At 31.7% G+C, this 20,835-nt stretch overlaps 1 protein-coding gene across 2 annotated transcripts in view; it reads right to left on the bottom strand.

The window, feature by feature from the left end:
- Window positions 1–20,835, bottom strand: part of LOC139099670 (synaptonemal complex protein 4) — a 29,946-nt gene that overhangs the window by 1,887 nt on the left and 7,224 nt on the right. Inside the window, exons 3-7 of one of the 2 annotated variants that reach the window (XM_070652193.1) lie at window positions 14,372–14,473; window positions 4,587–4,840; window positions 4,434–4,521; window positions 3,248–3,415; window positions 76–252 (exon numbers count right to left, since the gene is read on the bottom strand). In XM_070652193.1, the coding sequence (XP_070508294.1) occupies window positions 76–252; window positions 3,248–3,415; window positions 4,434–4,521; window positions 4,587–4,840; window positions 14,372–14,473 (789 nt within the window). The remainder of the gene's footprint in view (window positions 1–75; window positions 253–3,247; window positions 3,416–4,433; window positions 4,522–4,586; window positions 4,841–14,371; window positions 14,474–20,835) is intronic. The other variant, XM_070652194.1, reaches the window with a different exon arrangement.

Below are 20,835 nucleotides of genomic sequence, written 5' to 3'. Positions count from 1 at the left end.
TCTCAAAAACCTAAATATCAACATCCAAATCCGAATCCCATCCAAAAACAATCAAAATAGTCATCAAAAACTTACGAGAATCAAGTCTTGAATGAGATTAGATAATCCACGATTGGCAAGAACAAACAATCTTGTAACAGGTCCGGGAATACCTTCCGTATATCCATCACCTTTACCAACATCAGTTGATCCATCAACAGGTGCATTTGCTCTCTCATCTTGTTGCTCTGATCCACTGCTTCCACTCACTAACTGTAAGAGTAAATTAATGCTTAATTTAATAACATGATTAATGAGATTCCAAATAGACATGAAGGTGCATTATCTAACTCATCATTCAGAGCTATATCTGTTTAGATGTTTTATTTATTAATAAGACGGCATTCAATTGTAGCTTGAGAGCTTGTATGGAATGCAAATTATTTCTAATTCATAAAAAAACACTCAATGTTGATTAAATTTTTCGTGAGGTCGAAATCGGAGGCCTCATGTGGATGCATGAAAATTAAATACCTGACCTTTAATAATAATGGAAGATTCCACCTTTCTTTTCCTTTAATATTCATCACATGTTATGCATTATTGTTTATTTATTTTTATAATATCATGTCCAATTCAATTTATTGTGCACTGTGGATTAATGTATTCAGCCCGATAAACACAATGTGTTGTCAGGGTAGCGTCATTCTGAACTGCACAATGCCTTAAAAGTGGGTTGAAATCAATCACTACGGGGCTGTATGCACAATTTCAGTCATACCGTTCATACGGTGACGCAGTAACAGTGTCGAAGCAAACACGATGTGCTGTTCGGGATCTCTAGCAGACAAAGAGACCGGTTTTAGGTACCGTAGTGGCATTTCTTTGCGGATGGTAAGAGATCTCAAGGAAGACCGAATAATTCCTGAATTGGATGTGTAGAAAAGGAACTTAAAGTCCTTAACATTCCGAACCGGCAGAAGTTGTCGAAGGGTAGTGTCGGATATAGACGTTTTCTTCTCATGGCAATGGGTTCATATGCGCCCAAACCTGGGAAGTAAGCGGTATTTCTGTATCATGAAAGCAGGCTCTTCACATGTTAGAAGATGTACAGAATTGACGGAAAAACATCACTGAGTTGTGGGGAAGAACTGTGAAGCTATGACAGCCGTAGTGTGTTGCCAGGGCTATTTGGACATTTCATATTCCGACTTAAAAATAAATCACATCTGGCTTGCTATCACAGCAAATTTAAAATGCTATAAAAATTCAGTATTTTCATTGATTCATAAATAATGAACTTGATGTACTTGTCGTCCATGAGGAGGAATTATTTTAACAATGTCCCGAACTGATGTTTTATTGAACCATTTATGGAAGTCTTAAAGCAAGCACCTCTTGGTACTCTTTGTGTATGTTCTCCTTGAACAATTAATTTATTAGAGCAATTAATCTTCACATAATGTAGCTTAAAAGATCTCAATTATGAATCATTTAATTTAATAATACTTCCATTTTTGGCAATGATTCAATTAACGGAAACACTTAAAAGCCTTTAAACTGCTTAAAAATCGCTCATATGTGAATTACTCAAAATGAAATCCAATAAAAAAATTGACGGTCGGTGATTTATTTGTGGATTTTTGAGAGATTTATGACTGACTTCAGATGACAACAATTAGTAAATTGTGCATTTTGTGGCCATCAAAGTTTTGGCAGCTTGTTAATTTTTATTAAATATTTTTCACCTTGATTGTAGATTTTTGGACTTTCAAATTTTGAATGTCACTTGACATTAATCCTAATATTTCAACATTTAGATCAATAATTATTATTAGATAACATCCAGCATATAGTCCGAGTTCAATGCGTGATATATGATATTTAATCGACTATCCTTCATAATAATCGAACATTTAAATAAGGTTTTGTTCCAAATTCGTACATTTTTGAATAATATTTCATTAATCAGTCGAATATGGGAAAATAAATGTACGCTTATGAACTGTAGGTGAGAGATAAGATGAAAGTGAATGCACGACTTGTTATGTAGAATTACAGTGTTGCAAAATAACAATCCGTATCTTATACATACGTTGTCGAGAATTTACGAAGTTCATTTGAAATCTCAAAACATTATGCGTAATCCAAGCTGGCTTAATCATCTTGGTTCGTCTGTTTTCTCAGACATAGCATACCCTTGCCAGACTATAAAGTTATTTTCAAGTGTGGCATGGTTACTAACAAGGCTCTGTCGAGGGTTTTAGTCCTTAAAAACAAGCTTGAAATTGCCCTTAACTTCACAGAAATGATGGGATTGTTGCGATGGAAGGCTTTCAAAATTGAGCATGTTCAATTATATTGATTACGTTTGCTCATGAACACGCTCATTTAGGGGAGTAAGCACTAGGGATTTCCCGGGATTCCGGTATTGAAAAATCGTGCACAATCCCGGGATCCCGGTATTCGGTTTCGAAATCCCGGTATTGAAAATACTAGTAGACACATTGTCTGTTAAAGACAACTATCCCTAATTAATGGTAGGCAGATAGTGGTCATGTAGTATCCAAGAAGTAATATTTACATGAATTACTACGCCATATGGTACATACTTGGAAGCAACCAATAATATGGCTACCAGTTTCCTGTCATGAATAATTTGTATTAATCGAGGGATCACAGTGTCATCGGAGAATTTTTATGTCATTATGACATTTTGATATCAACATAGTGATGTAACGATGCCTTTCCAATTATTTTGTTTCTTTTGAACTATTTATATCCTAGTCATATTAATAATACAGTTTACTAATGTCATCAAAATCACCGATATCAATAAACATCAATTGATTGCTTCCTCAAAACACACCGAAAAATTGTAGGAGTGTGTCTACATTTCATAACAATCACTGCCTAAATTTAAAATTCAAATTATTTCCCACACTAGACTGTGTCGTGCCAATTTTGATGAAAGTTTTTTATCGTAATCAGCAATATGTAACAGACAAACATATTTAAAATAGCAATAATGCATGTACACGATCATGTAAAGGAAAAGAAATAATAGCTACACAAAATCGAGTGATGCAATGAAAAGGTTGAAAAAAAAAATGAAGAATAGTGCGTAAAAACGTTTCAAGCATAAGCTAATACAACTCAAATGACTTAAAAAATAAGAAGTAGAAAATAGAAAAATTTAGGACAGGAAAGTTCCAAAAAGAGAGCTAAAAATAGAGTATAGACCAGACATAAAAATTTCTAATTTTACCGAACTAAAGTTGCCACTTCTCGCTGATCGACTCAGACTCGAATCGTCATCCAAAGTATCACCATGTGCATCAATATTGATATTTTTAATTGCTGAATCAAGTGATTCTGTGCCAGCAACTACACGAAATGCACTTCCAGCACCGCGTGCAACTCGATCTGCTGTTTGCTATTATTTAAATGAATTTTATTGATTTTTTTTTTGTTTTGCATTGTGAAAGACATATTGATACTAAATAGCAAATGGTTTGGTGGTTTTATGGACCATAATCACAACACCATTAATGAGAAAAAAATCATAAAATTTTATTAATAAAATAATGAAATAAAAAATCCTGGTCAGTTGGTGACTTTATTTTAAGTTTTAATAGACAAATGAGGAAGGAGAAAGAGGATTAGTACCCGTCAAGTAAAGCAAAAAGAAAGATAAGAGATAGACAAAATAAATCAGTTGATGAAGAGAATTTGCCAATTGCATCACTCACGATTATTTGATTTTATTAAAAAGATTCCAAACAGTTTTTATTAATTTTTATTATTTGAGTCATCCTGGATTGGATGATATGAGCGCATTTTCCGCTGAACTGATCAGTAACTCAATAATGGTTTTTTGTTAAAAGGATCAAGATTCGTTAAGTATGCATTTTAATTAAAAGTATGTATTTAAAACATTTTGGAAGATAATACGAATATTTCCGAAGATAATACGAATTCGTATTATCTTCGGAAATATTCGTATTATCTTCGAAAATGTTCGTATTATCTTCGAACATTTTGAAAGATAACATGAATATTTTCAAAGATAGTACGAAAATTAATCAGATGATTTTTGAACAAATCAAGACAATTTAGAAGATCGTCAAGTGGGTTCAGAAGGTATTCTTCGAATATATTTTAAATTTTTCGAATATTAAAATTATTTTCGAAAAGCAATTTAAGCCATTTCGAAGATAATTTGAATATTTTTCAAGAATTCAATCTTGTCCAGAAGATTATTAACAAATAACAAATAAATGGATCCAGTCCAGTTCATGCGCCGATGAATTAACATGATTATTTATGACTGACTTATGTATCATCAGCCACAAAAATTTATAGAATTTTTTTGGTGCACATAAAAAATTTTGGTGATCAATGAATGAGAAAAATCATAACAAAAAAAAGACACACAAAGCATTAATACTTACTCGAATGATGTCAAAGAGGAAATTTCCAGAGCCACCGCCTGATCCTGAACTTCCACTTCCACTAGCTTGTGCACCAAAATTAAGGAATCTGTTTGGATTCATAATTAATTAGACTTATTGAGTGTCCCACAATTATTAATTATCAATACAAACCTTTTGCCACGATTCTCATCATCCTCAACACTATCAAGTGTTAGCTCATCAACAGCTGATGATGAATTTTCAGCTGCTTGTGCTTGTTGATCTTTAACTCCTTCCGATGCCACAGCCGGTTGATCATTGTTAATTTTATTATCTTGGTTATTGTTAAGATTAGTAGTTTCACGTGCAACGCGAATTGTCTCAAGGAATGCATCTGAACCAGCACTACTTGGCTCTAATATATTTTGTTCTTCAACAGCTTGCACCTTGAGTTTATTTATGTTACAATAATGTATGTAATAATTCAATTTAGGATTTATTTTTGTGTATACGTCCAAATTGATATGTGAAGTGTCGGATATATGTGTGTGGATAGAAGATAGAAGAAAAACACAAAAAATGAGAATAAAATACATGAAATTAAATTTAAAAGGTAATTATAAAAAATGCTTAAGCTTATGAAATCTCAATAGCATACAATGGCCATGTCTGCCTGCCTATCGAATCACATATTTAATAAAATAGTCATTGTTTGCCATTAAATTTCTTCCTTATTGCTTAATATACATTTAATATGCTCGATGAATGATATTAATAACAATTGAGAGTAATTAGAGGTAGCAGAAGTAATAATAAGAAGACAGAACTAATTGCTCAATTCTACATTGAGAATTGCGTGAGGAAATCGAGTTGATTTATAGACGAGACAAAGGATGTGAGAATAGAATTGAATAAGATGAAGGAATAAGATGAGGATGTAAATTATTTGAATAATTATTACAATTAATTCTTACAGCAAGCTATAAAGCTTAAAAGAATATGTTTTTTAAACCCGAGCAACATTTTCTGTAACTTGTAGTAATTTTGAATTTGTGGAATAAGAAGTACCTAATTTATAAATTCTTGATAATAAAGTGTACAAGATTAATATAACAGAATTAAGTCATTCAAGACACATTAAAATTCTAGCTTGTCAGAGCTCGAAGTCGAGTCGATCGACTCAAGTTGGTTCATTTTTTGTAGGACTCATTCGAGTCGACACATATCCACTTGAGATCTTTGCTTGTAATATGACTAAGTCGGTACAACCTCAAACAGACAAGGTTCACGTTCATGAGTATGCGCATAAAATTGAGCATGCTCAACATTATTGATTGAACTTACTCATGAACATGCATTGTTTGAGAATGTTGCCCCACGCGACATAATGAGCCTTTCCGGATCAGCAAATATTGAAATGATGACACCACGCCGAGAATGCCGTTTACTTAGAACCAAGTGGCAGCCAAGTGGTTGTTTCGGCCAAATGGCTGCCACTTGATTCTAAGCATACTACCGCCTCATCGCCGTGGTGACAACGTTTCAATATGTGCCGATCAGGGTTTTGAATGTCTTTAGAAAGTATGAATCCAAAGCAATTTCAAGAGATTTCTATAGAAATCTAAATATTCAACTTTTTGTCATGAATTTAAATCTTATTTTGCGAATGTCAATCTTGATTTACCGCAAAAGTTTTTTTAAATGCCAATTGCCAAATGACTCGAAGGACTCGAAAATAACTGCAAATTTGTTGATATTTTACAGTTAATTAAATTTGTTTTTTTGTATGCTCAATGTAAAGCAAATCGATGATGGCCAAAAAAAAGTTATGCTTGCTCAATAGAAACTTATAAAAAATAAATGATAAATGTGCGTCAAATCACCAAAATTAATATCTAAAGTGCTATTGTTAATTATTATTTGATCATGTGATTTATATGAGTTAATGCTAATTAGACTAAAAATATTAAAAGTCATCTAATGTGTTATGCGGAAATAATTAGTTTGAAATATTTGTATTGTGTATATATGTGTGCATGTACTTGTGTCACTTGATATTTTTTTTGGGTATATCCATCAATCTTCAATTATTTCTAGTTTCTTAAAAAGATTTTTGTTTGTAATTTCTTCATAAAATAATTTTTTTTACATTTTATTTCATAGAAAATCTATAAAGTATGATTAAGGAAGTATAAAGCAATTATTCGTGATATTCGTTAAATTCGTTCAATGATTTTTCATCTGTTTTTTTATGTCTAGATCTTGAAAAGTAATTTTTTGTGTTTTCGAATGCCGTGCTTAAAAGATTTGTTTCAAATTGGATTTTATATCCACAATTGTGATATAATCAAAAAATTAATAATCTAATTTCAAGGTGAGAAATTATGATTGAAATAATTTATCCAATTTATCACATTAAATCCTCTCTTTGATCTGATAAATGTCAATCTCATAACCTCACCTTGACACTTGGTTCTAAATTATATATTCAATATGTCCATGTTTTTCATCTTAATCATGTGTAAATATGTTTAAAGTATTAATTATATACAAAATCTTGGAAGTGTTGATATTGGAGTTCCAAAAACTTCTGAAATTTGCCGAATAATGTCAAATTTCTAACGGAAAGTTTTGAATTTTAACGACAAAAATTCAAAACTTGACGAAGAAGTTTAACGAAACTTGAGGAAAAGTTTCAAAATTTTACCGGAAAAATTTTATAATTTTGACAGAAAATTCAAATCTTGACGAGAAATCCGAAGCTTTAACGGAAGCTTGACGGTCAAAACTTGACGAAAAATTCGAAAACTTTAACGGAAAATTTCAAAATTAGACGAAAAGTTTCAAAATTTAACGGAAAAAATGTTACAAATTGACGAAAAGTTTCAAAGTATTATCAAAAAAATTCAAATTTTAACGAAACGTTTCAAAAATTTCTACAAGATTAGAACTGAAAAACTCAAAATTTGACGAAAAATTTCAAAATTTAACAGAAAACTTAACTAAAAATTCGAAAATTCAACGAAAAAATTTAAATTTTCATAAATCTCCACATCAACACTTCCATCAGCATTCCCAAATGTCACACAAATAAATTATCTAAATGAAAAATCATCATCCTCAGTAGTCTGTGAGCCAACAGTCGATGTCGACTGATTAAAATCATCTGAATCTAAAAGATTAATGCGTGCAGATTCTGTTGATATTTGTGATGTGCTTGTTGCCGATGAGGCGGTTGATGTGCTTCCATCGTCTTTCTCTGGTGCAAATGTCGGAAGTGAAATATTTACTTTATCCTTTGACTTATCATCATCGACCTCATTATTATCATCATCGTCACTATCAAAATCATCGAAATCATCATCGACGTTATTTTTACTTGTCGGCGTTGCTGTGTTTCCACCACCCAAGCCTCCACGCAAAAGTATCGGCCCAATTGTTCGTACCACAAATTGTATAAGCATTTGCAATTTCTGCTCGAATAACTATTTATGTCCAGGTATTATTTATGTACATGTGTGTTTTTTGTGTATTTTTTATTTACAATTTATAATCGAGACATCGAGTATATACATCGAAATTGTTAAATAAATAAGAAAAAGAAAATTATGATTTAATAAAACAATATTTAGTTATTTATTTTTATTATTTTTTTGCTGCTTGAGATGTGTGGACATTTTGTAGTCTTTGACATAAATTTTATGGATGAGTTCTCAGATTTCTCGCTAATAAATTTAACATTTTTATTGTATTTAATTAGTTGTAAGTTAATTTAGCCATTGTATTAATTACAAGATTTACAGTTAACATTGGAAGCAGTGGGAAATTTGGAACTACGGTGAATGCTTTATTTATATTCACTGGATTAAGATTTCAGCAAGAAATTCGGAATTTCCAAGTGAGGAAAACTTGTTGTGAAATTCTATTGAGAAATAGCGAGTTTGTGGACGTCAGGAGACTGATTGTCATTAAAATAGCTACAAAAACAGGATTATGATCCGTTCTGACGTCAATTAACTTCATTTGTTAACAAAATATCCAAAATGAAACCTTTCAATCAAGTTCAATGCTCAACAGAATAGCATGTATCGCATAGACTTTGTCAGAAACCACATAGACTTTGTCGCGTGGCGACACAATTCTCAGCATGTTCACTGTAAATCTATAACCAAGTTACTGGAACAAACTTAAAATCAGCTGTTCACTATAAACAGCATTCAATTGAAACTATATTACTAGGAATGAGACTTGCCAATTTTCATATAAAGTACTGTCATAACCAGCAATTTGCAAAATATTTTATATTCACAAATTAGTTAGTTAACACCCATCAATAAACAACAGGAATCTCTTAATGTAATACTCGCTAATCTTTCAAAAGAGAATGTAAAACATTTTGCAAGTCTGGGCTCCGATTCAGACAAAAAAACACTGCAGTTTTTTTAGATACAAAACTGTCATCTCAATCTGAGTTTCATAACAATTTAATTAAGAAATGCGGTAAGCCACAGTGAAAGTGGTTAACATTTGGAAATGGCTTATTTTTTTGCTTTACTAGGAATGGTGTTATCTGAATGTTGAGATTTACATTAGATTTATGAACGACAATTTGATAAAAACTGTTATGCTTAATATTTAGATGCAAAGATAATATTAATTAAGCTTGAAAGTTAAAAGCAGTAAAAATTGTTACTTTATTCGTAAAGTACGCAGTATTACATGTATTATGCCCATTTTCACATACATTATACACAAAATATTGATAAACGTTTGTATGCGCATTGAAATTTGTATTGCACTTTTTCTTGTACATAAAACTAACCAGTGCGCACATAATGTAAGAAAATAAGCAAACTTGTTGTATAATGCGTAAAATTATCACACAATGCGCACATTGTCTCATAGTACGCAATAATAAAACATAATACGCATAAATCTTCGTGAGAATACTTATAAATTATCGCATAATACGCGAATAATCGACTCATTCTCATCCACAAAAGCATTCCACACATCCCGAAGCATATTAATTAGTTAGACGAATTAATCAATTAAATTTTACGCAAACAAATCATAAAACAATATTTTATAAAAAGGCGACAATTTCTAATGAACAAACCTACATCAACAATTATTACAGAAATTTTCGTAATCGACATTTTTCGTTTTGAAAAATAATAAAAAGTAGCTCGAGTTTAGTGCAATAAGCTTTTATTATTGTTACCTCATTTTAATGCCATATGTATATCCACAAACGTATAGACAATAATAGACACAACAATTGCTTTTCTTTTATATGCTTTTGTTTTCTTCTCTTTATTTTTTGGACGTCTTATGCTTTGTTTATTAGCATATTATTTAAATTTGGAAAGTACAATCCAGTCAACCGAAAATATAACGTCTGTCTTTATATTTTTTTGGCAGTAATTAAGATATTAAATCTTTTGTAAACAGTAAGCCACAATGCAAACTCGGTTACAAAATATGGAATTCTTCTTGAGTTGAGTTGAAGAATTTCTTATCGAATAAATTCCATTAAAATTCACTTTCTCTTTATGCTTAATAAATGGCACAATTCGTATTTAAGAAGAGCGCATTATGTGAAAATTATGTATATTTCGCATGTAAATTTTAATCGAAAGGTCATGGATTGAGTTTTTGGAAATTACATAATTGAGATCAATTTCACTTTAAATTTTTGACAGACGTTATATTTTGAATTTATGAAAGTCGTTATTTTAAATTTTTGAATGATGTTATTTTTTGAATTTTTGAAAACCGTTATTATTTGAAATTTTGAAAGTCGTTATTTTTATAGAAAACAAGTCATAAAACTCAATTATTTGTAATAAGCTTTTTGCCATAATTTTGCATTCCAAACACACAATAGCTAAATTTCACCAATCCATAATTCCCCTTATGCCACCCACGAAACCACGATTAACGATGATATCAATACATGCCGCGCCAAAAATTATCCAATCCAATAAATCGTTTCAGTTTCATTCAAAAAGTAACACAAATCTCATAAAGCAGCATTTATGTAAGTTTTGAGGTTTAAAGGAACTCAAAGTTCGGTGACCTTATATGAATTGACTTCGAAATGATCGCAATCATAGCCAATAAACATTAACTTTGGCTGAATATATAAAATTAGCATGACAAAAGTGGGTCAATTGTTATCGTCGTATGCACAGCACAACATATGTGCATATATACAGCACAAAAAAGTTGAATATTGGTAAGACAGTGCTCGATATATTTCCAATGTATAGTCATGAATATGAATAATGGACAGTGTAATTTTATAGGTACGAACATAGTAAAAGTAATCTGGTTTTTCCATCATAGCACATGCAAATACGCTGAATTTAAGGCTGCTATAAAATTCTGTGTTTTAATGTTTTGTTTCGAGTAAACAAAAAAGTTGTTAGTCATGAAAGTTGAAGTCTGTATGCTGTATATTTTGCTATTAATGACAGTAATTAAATCATTTTATTTTTATCACACATTCTTACTTTAAGTAGGCTTGGTAGTTATACTTTAATGGATATTCAAATTTTTTTTGACCTTTTCTTCGTAACGTACATTTTTATTTTAAAATAAGTTGAGTTCGAAATGTTCGAATGTTATGTCGAAAAATTGGACTTTGAGACGGGCACACTCTGATGCTACCTTTCATTAGTTGCATCCCTTATTAGATAACAATTGACGTCAAATTGAACAAAGATTAATGACTTAATTACATCCACACATGAAGTGTCATTAAATGTTAAAAATTACTTCAAATACTGAGAAAAAACAGGATAATTGAACTTGAAAATTCTGAAATTTGTTTAATGAGTTAACAAGTATTAATTAAGGTTTAATGATCTTGTGTTCTTTATATATCAAAATGCCTTGATAGCTTAGTTGGCAAGGTGCGGGATAGAAAATTGTTGTTGAATTTGGAGTCATGGGTTCAAATCTCACTACAAATATAGTGATTTTTCAGAAGTTTAGATACTTCAGCTTATAAGCAGCAGCAATTTAAGATGTAAAATAAAGAATTGAGCAACTTGAAATGTTGGAACCGGGATCATGATTCATGTAGTTAATAGACGGAGAAAGATACAAGAGCCTTAAGTTCTCCAGATACTGGATCGAACTTGAATATTTTGTAAATGAACTGAATAATTCGAACGAGACCTAACATGGACACAAGTTCAAATAACTGGATAATTAGCTGCTGGACACAAACAAATGTTGCTGACGATAGTGCTCTGTAGATCTAGGTGCTGACGTCATGATCACTAGTGTGTTTACGTAATTTTATAAAAATGCCATGAACCGAATGTTGTGTGCGGATTTGATCTATTTATATCATCAAGGTGTGCCGTGGCGCTAAAAAGTTTAAACAGCACCATGTTACGTAATTTGCGAACAATCCCTCACCAGTTGATTTTGGAAAAAAAAAATCTGATCATAAATTCCAACTCCTAATTAAAATTTCATCTTTTTTTGCATCTTTGCATCTCAATTTACACATTTATGCAATTTCTATAGCCAACCAGATTGTACACGGACTAGTGTATCACTTTTGGAATTAATTTATGTCCATAAAAAATAGAAAGATGAGAAGAAAAAAGCACCGTTCACAGGCTATGATTCAATCTTATCCATCGAATTGCATAACATGTCCGGTTCTTATTAAATCTTCAATTAAGGCAGTTTAAGTGGATTTAAGTTAATCTAGAAAATTAATAACTCAGTTCTGCATAACAAATTAAGGCACAAGTAATTACAGTAATAACTTTTTAATGACTGCTCTAATTTTCGTAGCTTTATGTCTTAGCCTTTATATTCAAAGAATTATTTTTGTGCTTAATTAAGTTGACTATTTCTTCTGTTTCAACTTCCATTAATACCCAAAAAATTCGAAGGTCAATTATCATTTTTTTATTGTATATCCAACATATTGTCTAATTTTAAACCAATTTTGTGGTAAAAGATTTTCGTAACACATTTTATAATAATTTTTTTTTTGTGAAGCTCTCAATTCACAAAAAAAGGCACCAACAAAAAAAAAAAAAAAACAATTTACAAGTTTATGCGATATGCCGTATTTACTCTCCAACGAAATCGAAAGTTTTATTTTTTGCATTGCATTGGAACTGGTTTTTTTTTATTACTGCATTATGCATTAAGAAATAAGCTCAGGGGTTGTTCTTATATGATGTCTAAATGAAGGGTGAGGAAAGGGGTTGTGAAATTGAATGACACAAGCTCCCTTATATGAATCCTACCCAAGCTGCTTTTATAGTTTATAGCTTTTATAAATCGCGGCACACCTTGTTGATCAGGCTATGCAGAAACCGCAAACGACATTCGATTAGTGGCACACTTGCGTTAGTTGCTCACCACTGTCTTATAAGAATCCTACCCTAATAGCACAAATCGGTCAATCGATCCAAAATCCAGCACCAGATTGGCGAGACCCTGGGCAAAATCCTGGCATGCTCCAAGATTCTAATCGAATCTGTCACCAAGTCTGAGTCGTGGTGGCCTGGGTTCAAATTCTTGATCGATTAATCGACTTGTGCTATTCAGGCTATGTACGACTGTTGCTGACTTTCAATAACTGTTGCATCAAACAGTATCGATTGCCCTAACAAGTAAAGATACCGCTATCAGGTACCGTAGTGGCATTTCTGTATCATGAAAGCATGCTCTTTGTCTGTTAATGATAAGCCTAGTCAACTTCAAATGACATAGCAGGAATAAAAATTGAAAGCAAAAGTGCCTTTATAGCTCACTTAGAAATGTGCGGGTTACGAAAGTTGGTGTTGAATTTAAACTCTCGGGTTCAATTCCCATCACTGACCTAGTGATTTTTCGGAAGTTTTAATACTTCGGATCATTAAATTCAACTAACTAAGGAACAGATTTATACATCACTGACGCACATCCCCTTACTACCTCTTGTATATTTCTTTAAGGAGATCAGTGTGCGAGTATGTGTCATAAAAACTAGTTTACCAGTTACTCGATATGGCCCTTTCAGTGATGGCAGATCTCAAGTAACCTTAACCTCTAACCTTACCTCATGCTGCTTACTTTTTTATTAGCAATTAATTTTTATACTAATGAAAAATTTCACGGTTTAGTGAATGCAGCACTGTCGCGGATTAATAAAATTTACTTTTTATTATAAAAAGTCAACGTAACTCCGCTCAATGACTAAATACATTCATTTGTACTTTAAAAAAGTCAAGGATTGACAGCAAATGTCCCAAAAAATTCAATTCATCAAAATCATCTTGACAATCATCAAAGTTTCGTTACTACCCATTAAGCATTAAAAGGATGATCTTTAAACTATTGTGTTTTTTTGCAAATATTTAATGGCACAAGCTTTTAACAAGTTACAATCAAGTGTACAAAAATATACAGAGATGGCATTTTATGACGCAAAATATCACACAGTCGATTATTTCAGCTTTATGCTTGCTTTTTTGTCTCGAAATCAATTTGTATACCCTTCTAAATCCTAACAGCTAACAGACTTTACATAAGAAATACTTAAAAATGATTTAAATATCACAAAATGGTTTTAAATTAATGACAGAAAATTAATTAATTCGATGACTTTTGAAAGGAAATGTTTGAACTAGTGACTTAACGTCCCGAGTGACACAAACGAAGAAGGATCCGTCACGGAGGTTTTAGGGTCTGTTAAAGCTCTTTATTAACACCAAATAGAAACAGTCTATTTGACAGATATAAGGATGACAAACATAGTCAGGCTTCCATTTGTTGTCAATGAAAGAGCTTTGGAAGAGCCTTTGAAGCTCCATAACCGACCCTTCTTTACTTGTGCTCCTCGGGTACAAACAAATTGATTTTATTATATATACACAATCGACTCTACTATTGTAAATATCTACATATTATTAAAAAATTGTTATTAATTAATTGGGATTAGTTCGGATACTCACTTTTGATAGCTGAGGGAATAACTCGCGAAGAATTCCAATTGTTCTCTTATTTCTCTCATTTATTGTTCCATCGCTTTCGGCGAGTGTTAGAATATCTAGTTCCTGTGGGATAAAAATAGAATAGAATTAATAACTTGTTTGGGAATTTTTGAGTTTTTTGGATCAAGTTTTCATTGATTTATTTGAATTCTAGATTCAGTTTTGAAAGATAAGGTCTATGGTCAGAAGAACTGTCAAGTTTATTTAGAATAACTGATAGATAAAGCAATGAACTTTACTTTTCCTGTAGATAACATTTCTAGTTATAACCTTTAATTTACGTAATCAAAAATCCAGTTTCAAGCAAGTTTCTGCAAGTTAATTCTCAAATAGAACAGGAATTTTAAACTATGAGCTTAAGAACTGATTCTGAATAAGTCAAACATCAACTCATACTTCCAAAATTAGATTTAATGATCATATCATGATCAATAATTCAATTTAAATACAAACATCATGAAATATTCACGGTTACTTAGATCTTAACCACATTTTGAATTGCATGAAATAGTTCTGAATACTTCCTTAAACATTCTCATTCAAAAACCTCAAGAGCCCATCAAAATGCGTCAATCTTTAATTCTTCGGAGCTGTTGAAAAGTTTACGAGTGGTTGACGAATTCTTGTTGTTAAATACAAACAAGATTCGTAATAATCTTATACATTAGTTTTTAATTTGCACACAATTTTAATCTTTCTAATTTTCGTAATTATTCACGCTGAATTAGTTGAAATGAATATGAAGCGTGTCTAGTTTGATTTAAAGCTACTGTTGAGAATTGTTTGTATTGTTTTCTTTGTTGGTATCTATAAATCTACAAAGATGTAGATGTGAGATTGATGTTTATTTAATTTTCTGAAGCAATCTTGATTTTTAGCAGCTGATTAGGTAGTTCTTTTGATATAAGACTAGGAATTTGATTATTGAGACGTAGAATTTGATGTTTTTACTTTTAAATTAATTTATTTATTCACAATAATGTTTATTCTTAGGAATTTAAAAACAAACTTAATGTTTATATGAAGGGGCCAAAAACTATGAAAGGGGAAAATCAACTATTTCTAATTATGGATACAATTTAAATATTAAATGACAGTTGATAAATTCTCAACACAACTACATATTTTTGTGGTTTTTGGGGAACATTTAAGTATTTCCACAGTAACTAGTGGTACTGTTGCTCTCAGAATATTATATTTGATGAAATTAAAGTTCCTGAGCTTTAAAAATAGTAAAATTTGTCTAAATCGGATCATTTTGACAATATTTGCTAATTAAAGACACTCATATGTCATGGCTTACAGTTTAATAACTTTTCTTAATAAAAACTCGACAAAAGATCAAAATGACATTAAATTTAAATACCAAAGTGTCAAGTCTGATCAGGATTAAATGAGATTCAAATTATTTCCGTCATTTTGATCTCCTGATGCTTAATTTCGTGAATAATTCTCTTGCAGACTCCAACAACAATCATTGCTAAATTCCATTCTAAACAGTCTCTAAATCAGAACGAATTCGCGCCTCAAAACAGTTTTTTAATTAATTGCCGTCAATTGAAATTCAAACCTTTAATAATTTAGTAGTTTTTAGCCTGTTTACATATGTATCATGGAAAACGAGATTATAATTTAGTGACATTGACATGCATTTGATGCTTACTTATATACTGAGAAATGATTAAAATTACCATTATAGGAAGGTAAGTACGTATATAAGGCATCTTTCTGCCTCGTAAACTCAGCTGCTGTAGCTACTAGCTAGCAACAATAACGCGCTTGAATAATAAAAATTATAACTTACGAAATTGTATTTGAGCTTTTGCATTTTACCCTTGAAAATTTATATTTCACATGTTGATGATTGCCTAGCAATTGATTGCATCAGATATGCATAATAATGATGATGCATGTACTCGTGGGAATTAGTGCAAATTTCTTTTTAATAATATTATTTTTGTGGTATTTAAATTATCCAATATTCATCTTTAAATTTACAAACGATCATGCACAATAATACAAAGCATTATGGGATCTTTCTCATTCCACCTTAATCGCATATTGTACCTGCTGTTACTTCACTTGATCACACATCTTGATTTACGTAAATATTTACACATCATTAATGAATATCAATAATTGCATAAAGAATAAATTGCATCTTCAATTGTGCTGCTCATGTACATATATACAGTTTTGCTAAATGGCATGAAACGGCAATCAAATAATTAATTTTTTATTGCAGTTCCTGATCATAAAAATGCAATGGATGAGTTATTGTTGAAACTTGGAATTTTTAAATGTGATTTTTAAAGCGATTAGGGTGAATTAGAAGTGGGGACTGTCACTTAGAAGAGGTGACTGTCACTTAGAATAGAAAACTGTCACTTAGATGAGGAACATGTCACTTATTACGAAGACCACTAGACGAGGGGACTGTCACTTAGACGAGGGGGATTGTCACTTAGACGAGGGGTATTGTCACTTAGACAAGGGGGACTGTCACTTAGACGAGGGAACTGTCACTTGGACGAGGAGATTGTCACTTACACGAGGGGCATGTTACTTAGACGAGGGGCATGTCACTTAAATGAGGGACTTGTCATTTAAATAGGGACTTTAGAAACTTAGATGGACTTGTTACTTAGAATGAGTGTGTAGTTTAGTTAAAAGTCAAAACTTGTTCAAAATAAATATCAACCTCAATGACCTCACCTCCCAAAAATAACCATTCAAAACAAAGGCTTTTCTGCCTCCCATCCCCATACCGAAAACAAACAATGCTGTTAATTCCAACAACTACACAGCACAATAATGATTTTTATCATTTAATTTAATCCAACATATATCCATTACGTATACGAAGCGTGACAAAATGAAAGCGAGAGTGAAGATCTCTTATTGCCCCAAAAAATATGATCATGGCTTGTACCTCGTCTTTTTAGGTCACTTTCATTCACTTTTTTTTTTGTTCTCTTGTTTCGTCTTTGTGTGCCAAGAAAACAACAAAAAAAAAAAATAATCAGGTAAAAGACCGAATGAGAAAGAAGAATATGACCGCTTACAGCACATTATTACACAATTCATCATAAAGTATTGTGCACAGTGGATATAAAAAAAAAACTCGTTAATGCAATTGAATGAGGCTTAAGTGATAGAAAGAGAAAGAAAATTGCGACTTAAGAAGGTCAGGCTTTATTTTTTTTTTTGCGTGTCATGTGAAATGACTTCCGATGTCACGTTATATGACTGAACATCATATGATCAAATAAATGACAGATACATGCTTATTGTTGTATGCTAAATAGCCAAAATGTGATTTTCAAATTAAAATGTTAGAAAAAATGAATGCTCAAGGCTTGACTAGACCTGAGCATATCAATTACATCGCCCTCAAGGGAATTATTGTTGTTGTTGTTGCATGATTAAGTAATATGGAATCAGCACTTGATTATGAGAAGCATTAAACCTCAAGACCTTTAAAACAATTGGCTATTAGACTTAATAAGATGGCTCTTAATTCATATCAAAAATATGTTGGACTAGACCATCTCGAAATATGAATTCAATTGACATTATGAATTTTTTTGGAAGGTCCATTGCACATTACATGATGATGGAATTTTGCTTCAGGTATTATGTTGATATTTGAAGGTTGATGAGACGTCTAGACCAGTGATGAACAACCTGTGTACTACGAAACCCTAATGTGCCGTTAAAATGCCATGAACCGTATGTCATGTGCGGTTTTGATCGAGACTTGCCACCAAAGAGTGCCGCGAAATACAAAAGGTTGTCCACCACTGACATCTAGACCCAATCATTGTCCAAATTCAAAACCGTCTCTATTAATTTTTTCCACCTTCTTCATCATAATTATACATTGTAGTCAGTATGGCAATAAAAAGTTTCATTTATACCTAGTACAAGTTGTCGACATGACATAAAATTAATAATAATTACTTAATCATTTAAGTGTGCAAATTCCAATGCAGAAAATATAAAGTATCAACAATATAATGTAAGTAATAATAATTATCATAATCAGTAATTTCCCACTCATTTCTTTTTTAGCTGTAGCCAAAAACATGTAACAGGCAATTCCAAAAATATTGTAAAAAAAAAGTTTCGAATTTTTTGATTATTTTGAGGAAAATAAGCAATATTTATTAAGGAAATGAATAGTTTATAGTTGGTGTATAAATAGTTTATGGCTGGCAGTAAACAACACTTTTTAGATTTTTAACTTAACCTGACTTGCTGAACAAACTATTAATTGGTTTACTTAATGGATATGTAATTTCTAGAGGAATCTACTCAATATTCAACATGTCATGGTCTTGAAACAAGACTGATTGATGTGATTGGTAGGAGTGTGGATGAACTCTGATAAGTCAAGGAAAGATACAGAATGGAAATAGGAATGGATATTAAATGGACTATGAACTCAGTTATAGATTGAAAGTATCCAGAATATTACAAATCTGTTATTCGACTGAAAATCCAGCTAAAGACTGACGTGAATCTAGATTTGGTACGAGGAACCGAGTTTTAAAACGACACCATCTTCGTGGTCATGTATCTTTGAACTAGATTTAAAACAACTTTAGGGAATTTTGATGTTCGAAAGCCATAAAAAGTCCAAATCCTGATTTAGACACTTTCCCATAAATACCTTAGCCAATGTCTATTATCTATGCATGCGATGAATGTTTATTTCTATCAATTTAACTTTTAATTGGCACTAATTCGCTTTTAAACACTATAGTATCCAATTTAAAAATTTACAGCACTGTGTATTAAGGTTTTTGTTTACAATTTTATGAAGTTCAAAATTTGAACCTAAACTTTGTAGAATTTTCAAAATTTAACGGGTTTTGTAGACATTTGAAGATTTTAAAATTCTCGAAAGTATTCTCATTCTAAACTCCTGAATTCATTGCCATAATTCATATTATACACATCTACATCTGTGAAATCATGATCTATCCCAACATTCAAAACGTGTACAACTCATGTGATGTAATACCTATTAATGTCCATTTAAATGATTCTCAAAAATGCAAATATTAAGCTTCATTCTCATTTATCGATAACATACTAATCACAAAAGTCATGACTTTAAGTTATTCCACCTATTTAAACCTTATTAAGTCAACAAAATCAACAGTAGTGTCATAATATTTACCGAATCTAGTCAGAATCAGAATTTATAAAAAGTCAAACAATCCCCAACAATGACTATTAGGATTCAATGTTTGCGAAACATGACTGATGTAAAATAAGCTATTAGGTAAGCGATCTGATCAGTTATCATTCATCATCCTCACTTTTACTTTCAATGAGCTTACGTGTCTTGCAAATAATTCAAATAAAAGACAGAGAACCTCCATAATAAGCTTTAATTCTTCATTGTATGCAGAAAAATCACTTAAAATTGCAATAGACGGAAATTTAGAAAAAGAAGCACAAGCAGACAGTCTACATCGATGTTAGTATTCATCATTTATTGCATAAGTGAAAGTAAAATGATTGCTTGTATGCGCATCATGATTCACATTCTGCTGTAATCAACAATCATCATCATTTAAGCCTTTATGTCTATTTTGTTCCAAAAGCCATAAAATCGCTTTGCAATTAAAGCACAAAAAAAATGTCTATTATAAGTCATCTCATAATAGAAAAAAATTAAAAACAATAGACTTAGATGTGCCAATAGACAATGTACATAGATCACAAAAAAAAAATGAGCAGCAATATGTGGAATGTCAATATTTGGTATACATCAAAAGCACGCGTATGTGTGGACAGGTAAATAATGACAAATTGCTTACATATAAGCCAGCTGAGGAGCTTGATGCTTACGCAAATGAGGCTTCTGTCCAAAAAAATCGTCAAAAGTACTTTTTTGATCAAACAAGCTTGTTGACATAAATTAGATAAGACAAAAAGTCATATGACATAGTTATGTTGCCGACATGTGAATTATTCAAGTAACGAATTGTGTTAATTAATTTGAACTTCAAGCTACCGGCTATACGCGAAATTGTTTTTGAATAAATATTTGGGAATTTTGGTGATCTCAAGGTAGTGCCTGAGCATCTACATCAGTGGTGATCAACTTGTGTGCCGGAGCACACTTGTGTTTGAGCATATACATTAGTGGTGCAGAACACATGTGTCGCAGCACACTTGTGTCGCAGCACACTTGTGTCACAGCACACTTGTGTAGCGGCACATTAGTGTCTCGCCAAAAATTGTTCAAGATCCAATGAACCTTATGCCGTGTGCGGTTTTGTTCGAGGCTTATCACCAAGGTGTGCCGCGAAACATTAAAGGCTGTCCACCACTGATCCATGTACAATTAGGGCTGACTCAAAGCTTGATCAGTTTCAATCCAACTGTCGACCTTAATTTTATAAATA

The sequence above is a fragment of the Chironomus tepperi genome, unplaced genomic scaffold, assembly GCF_022539635.2.
Source record: "Chironomus tepperi strain 1889 unplaced genomic scaffold, CSIRO-AGI_Ctep_v1 contig_479, whole genome shotgun sequence".
NCBI lineage: Eukaryota > Metazoa > Arthropoda > Insecta > Diptera > Chironomidae > Chironomus > Chironomus tepperi.
The sequence above is the reverse complement of the archived record's forward strand: the minus strand, read 5'-3'. Positions and strand labels throughout refer to the sequence as shown.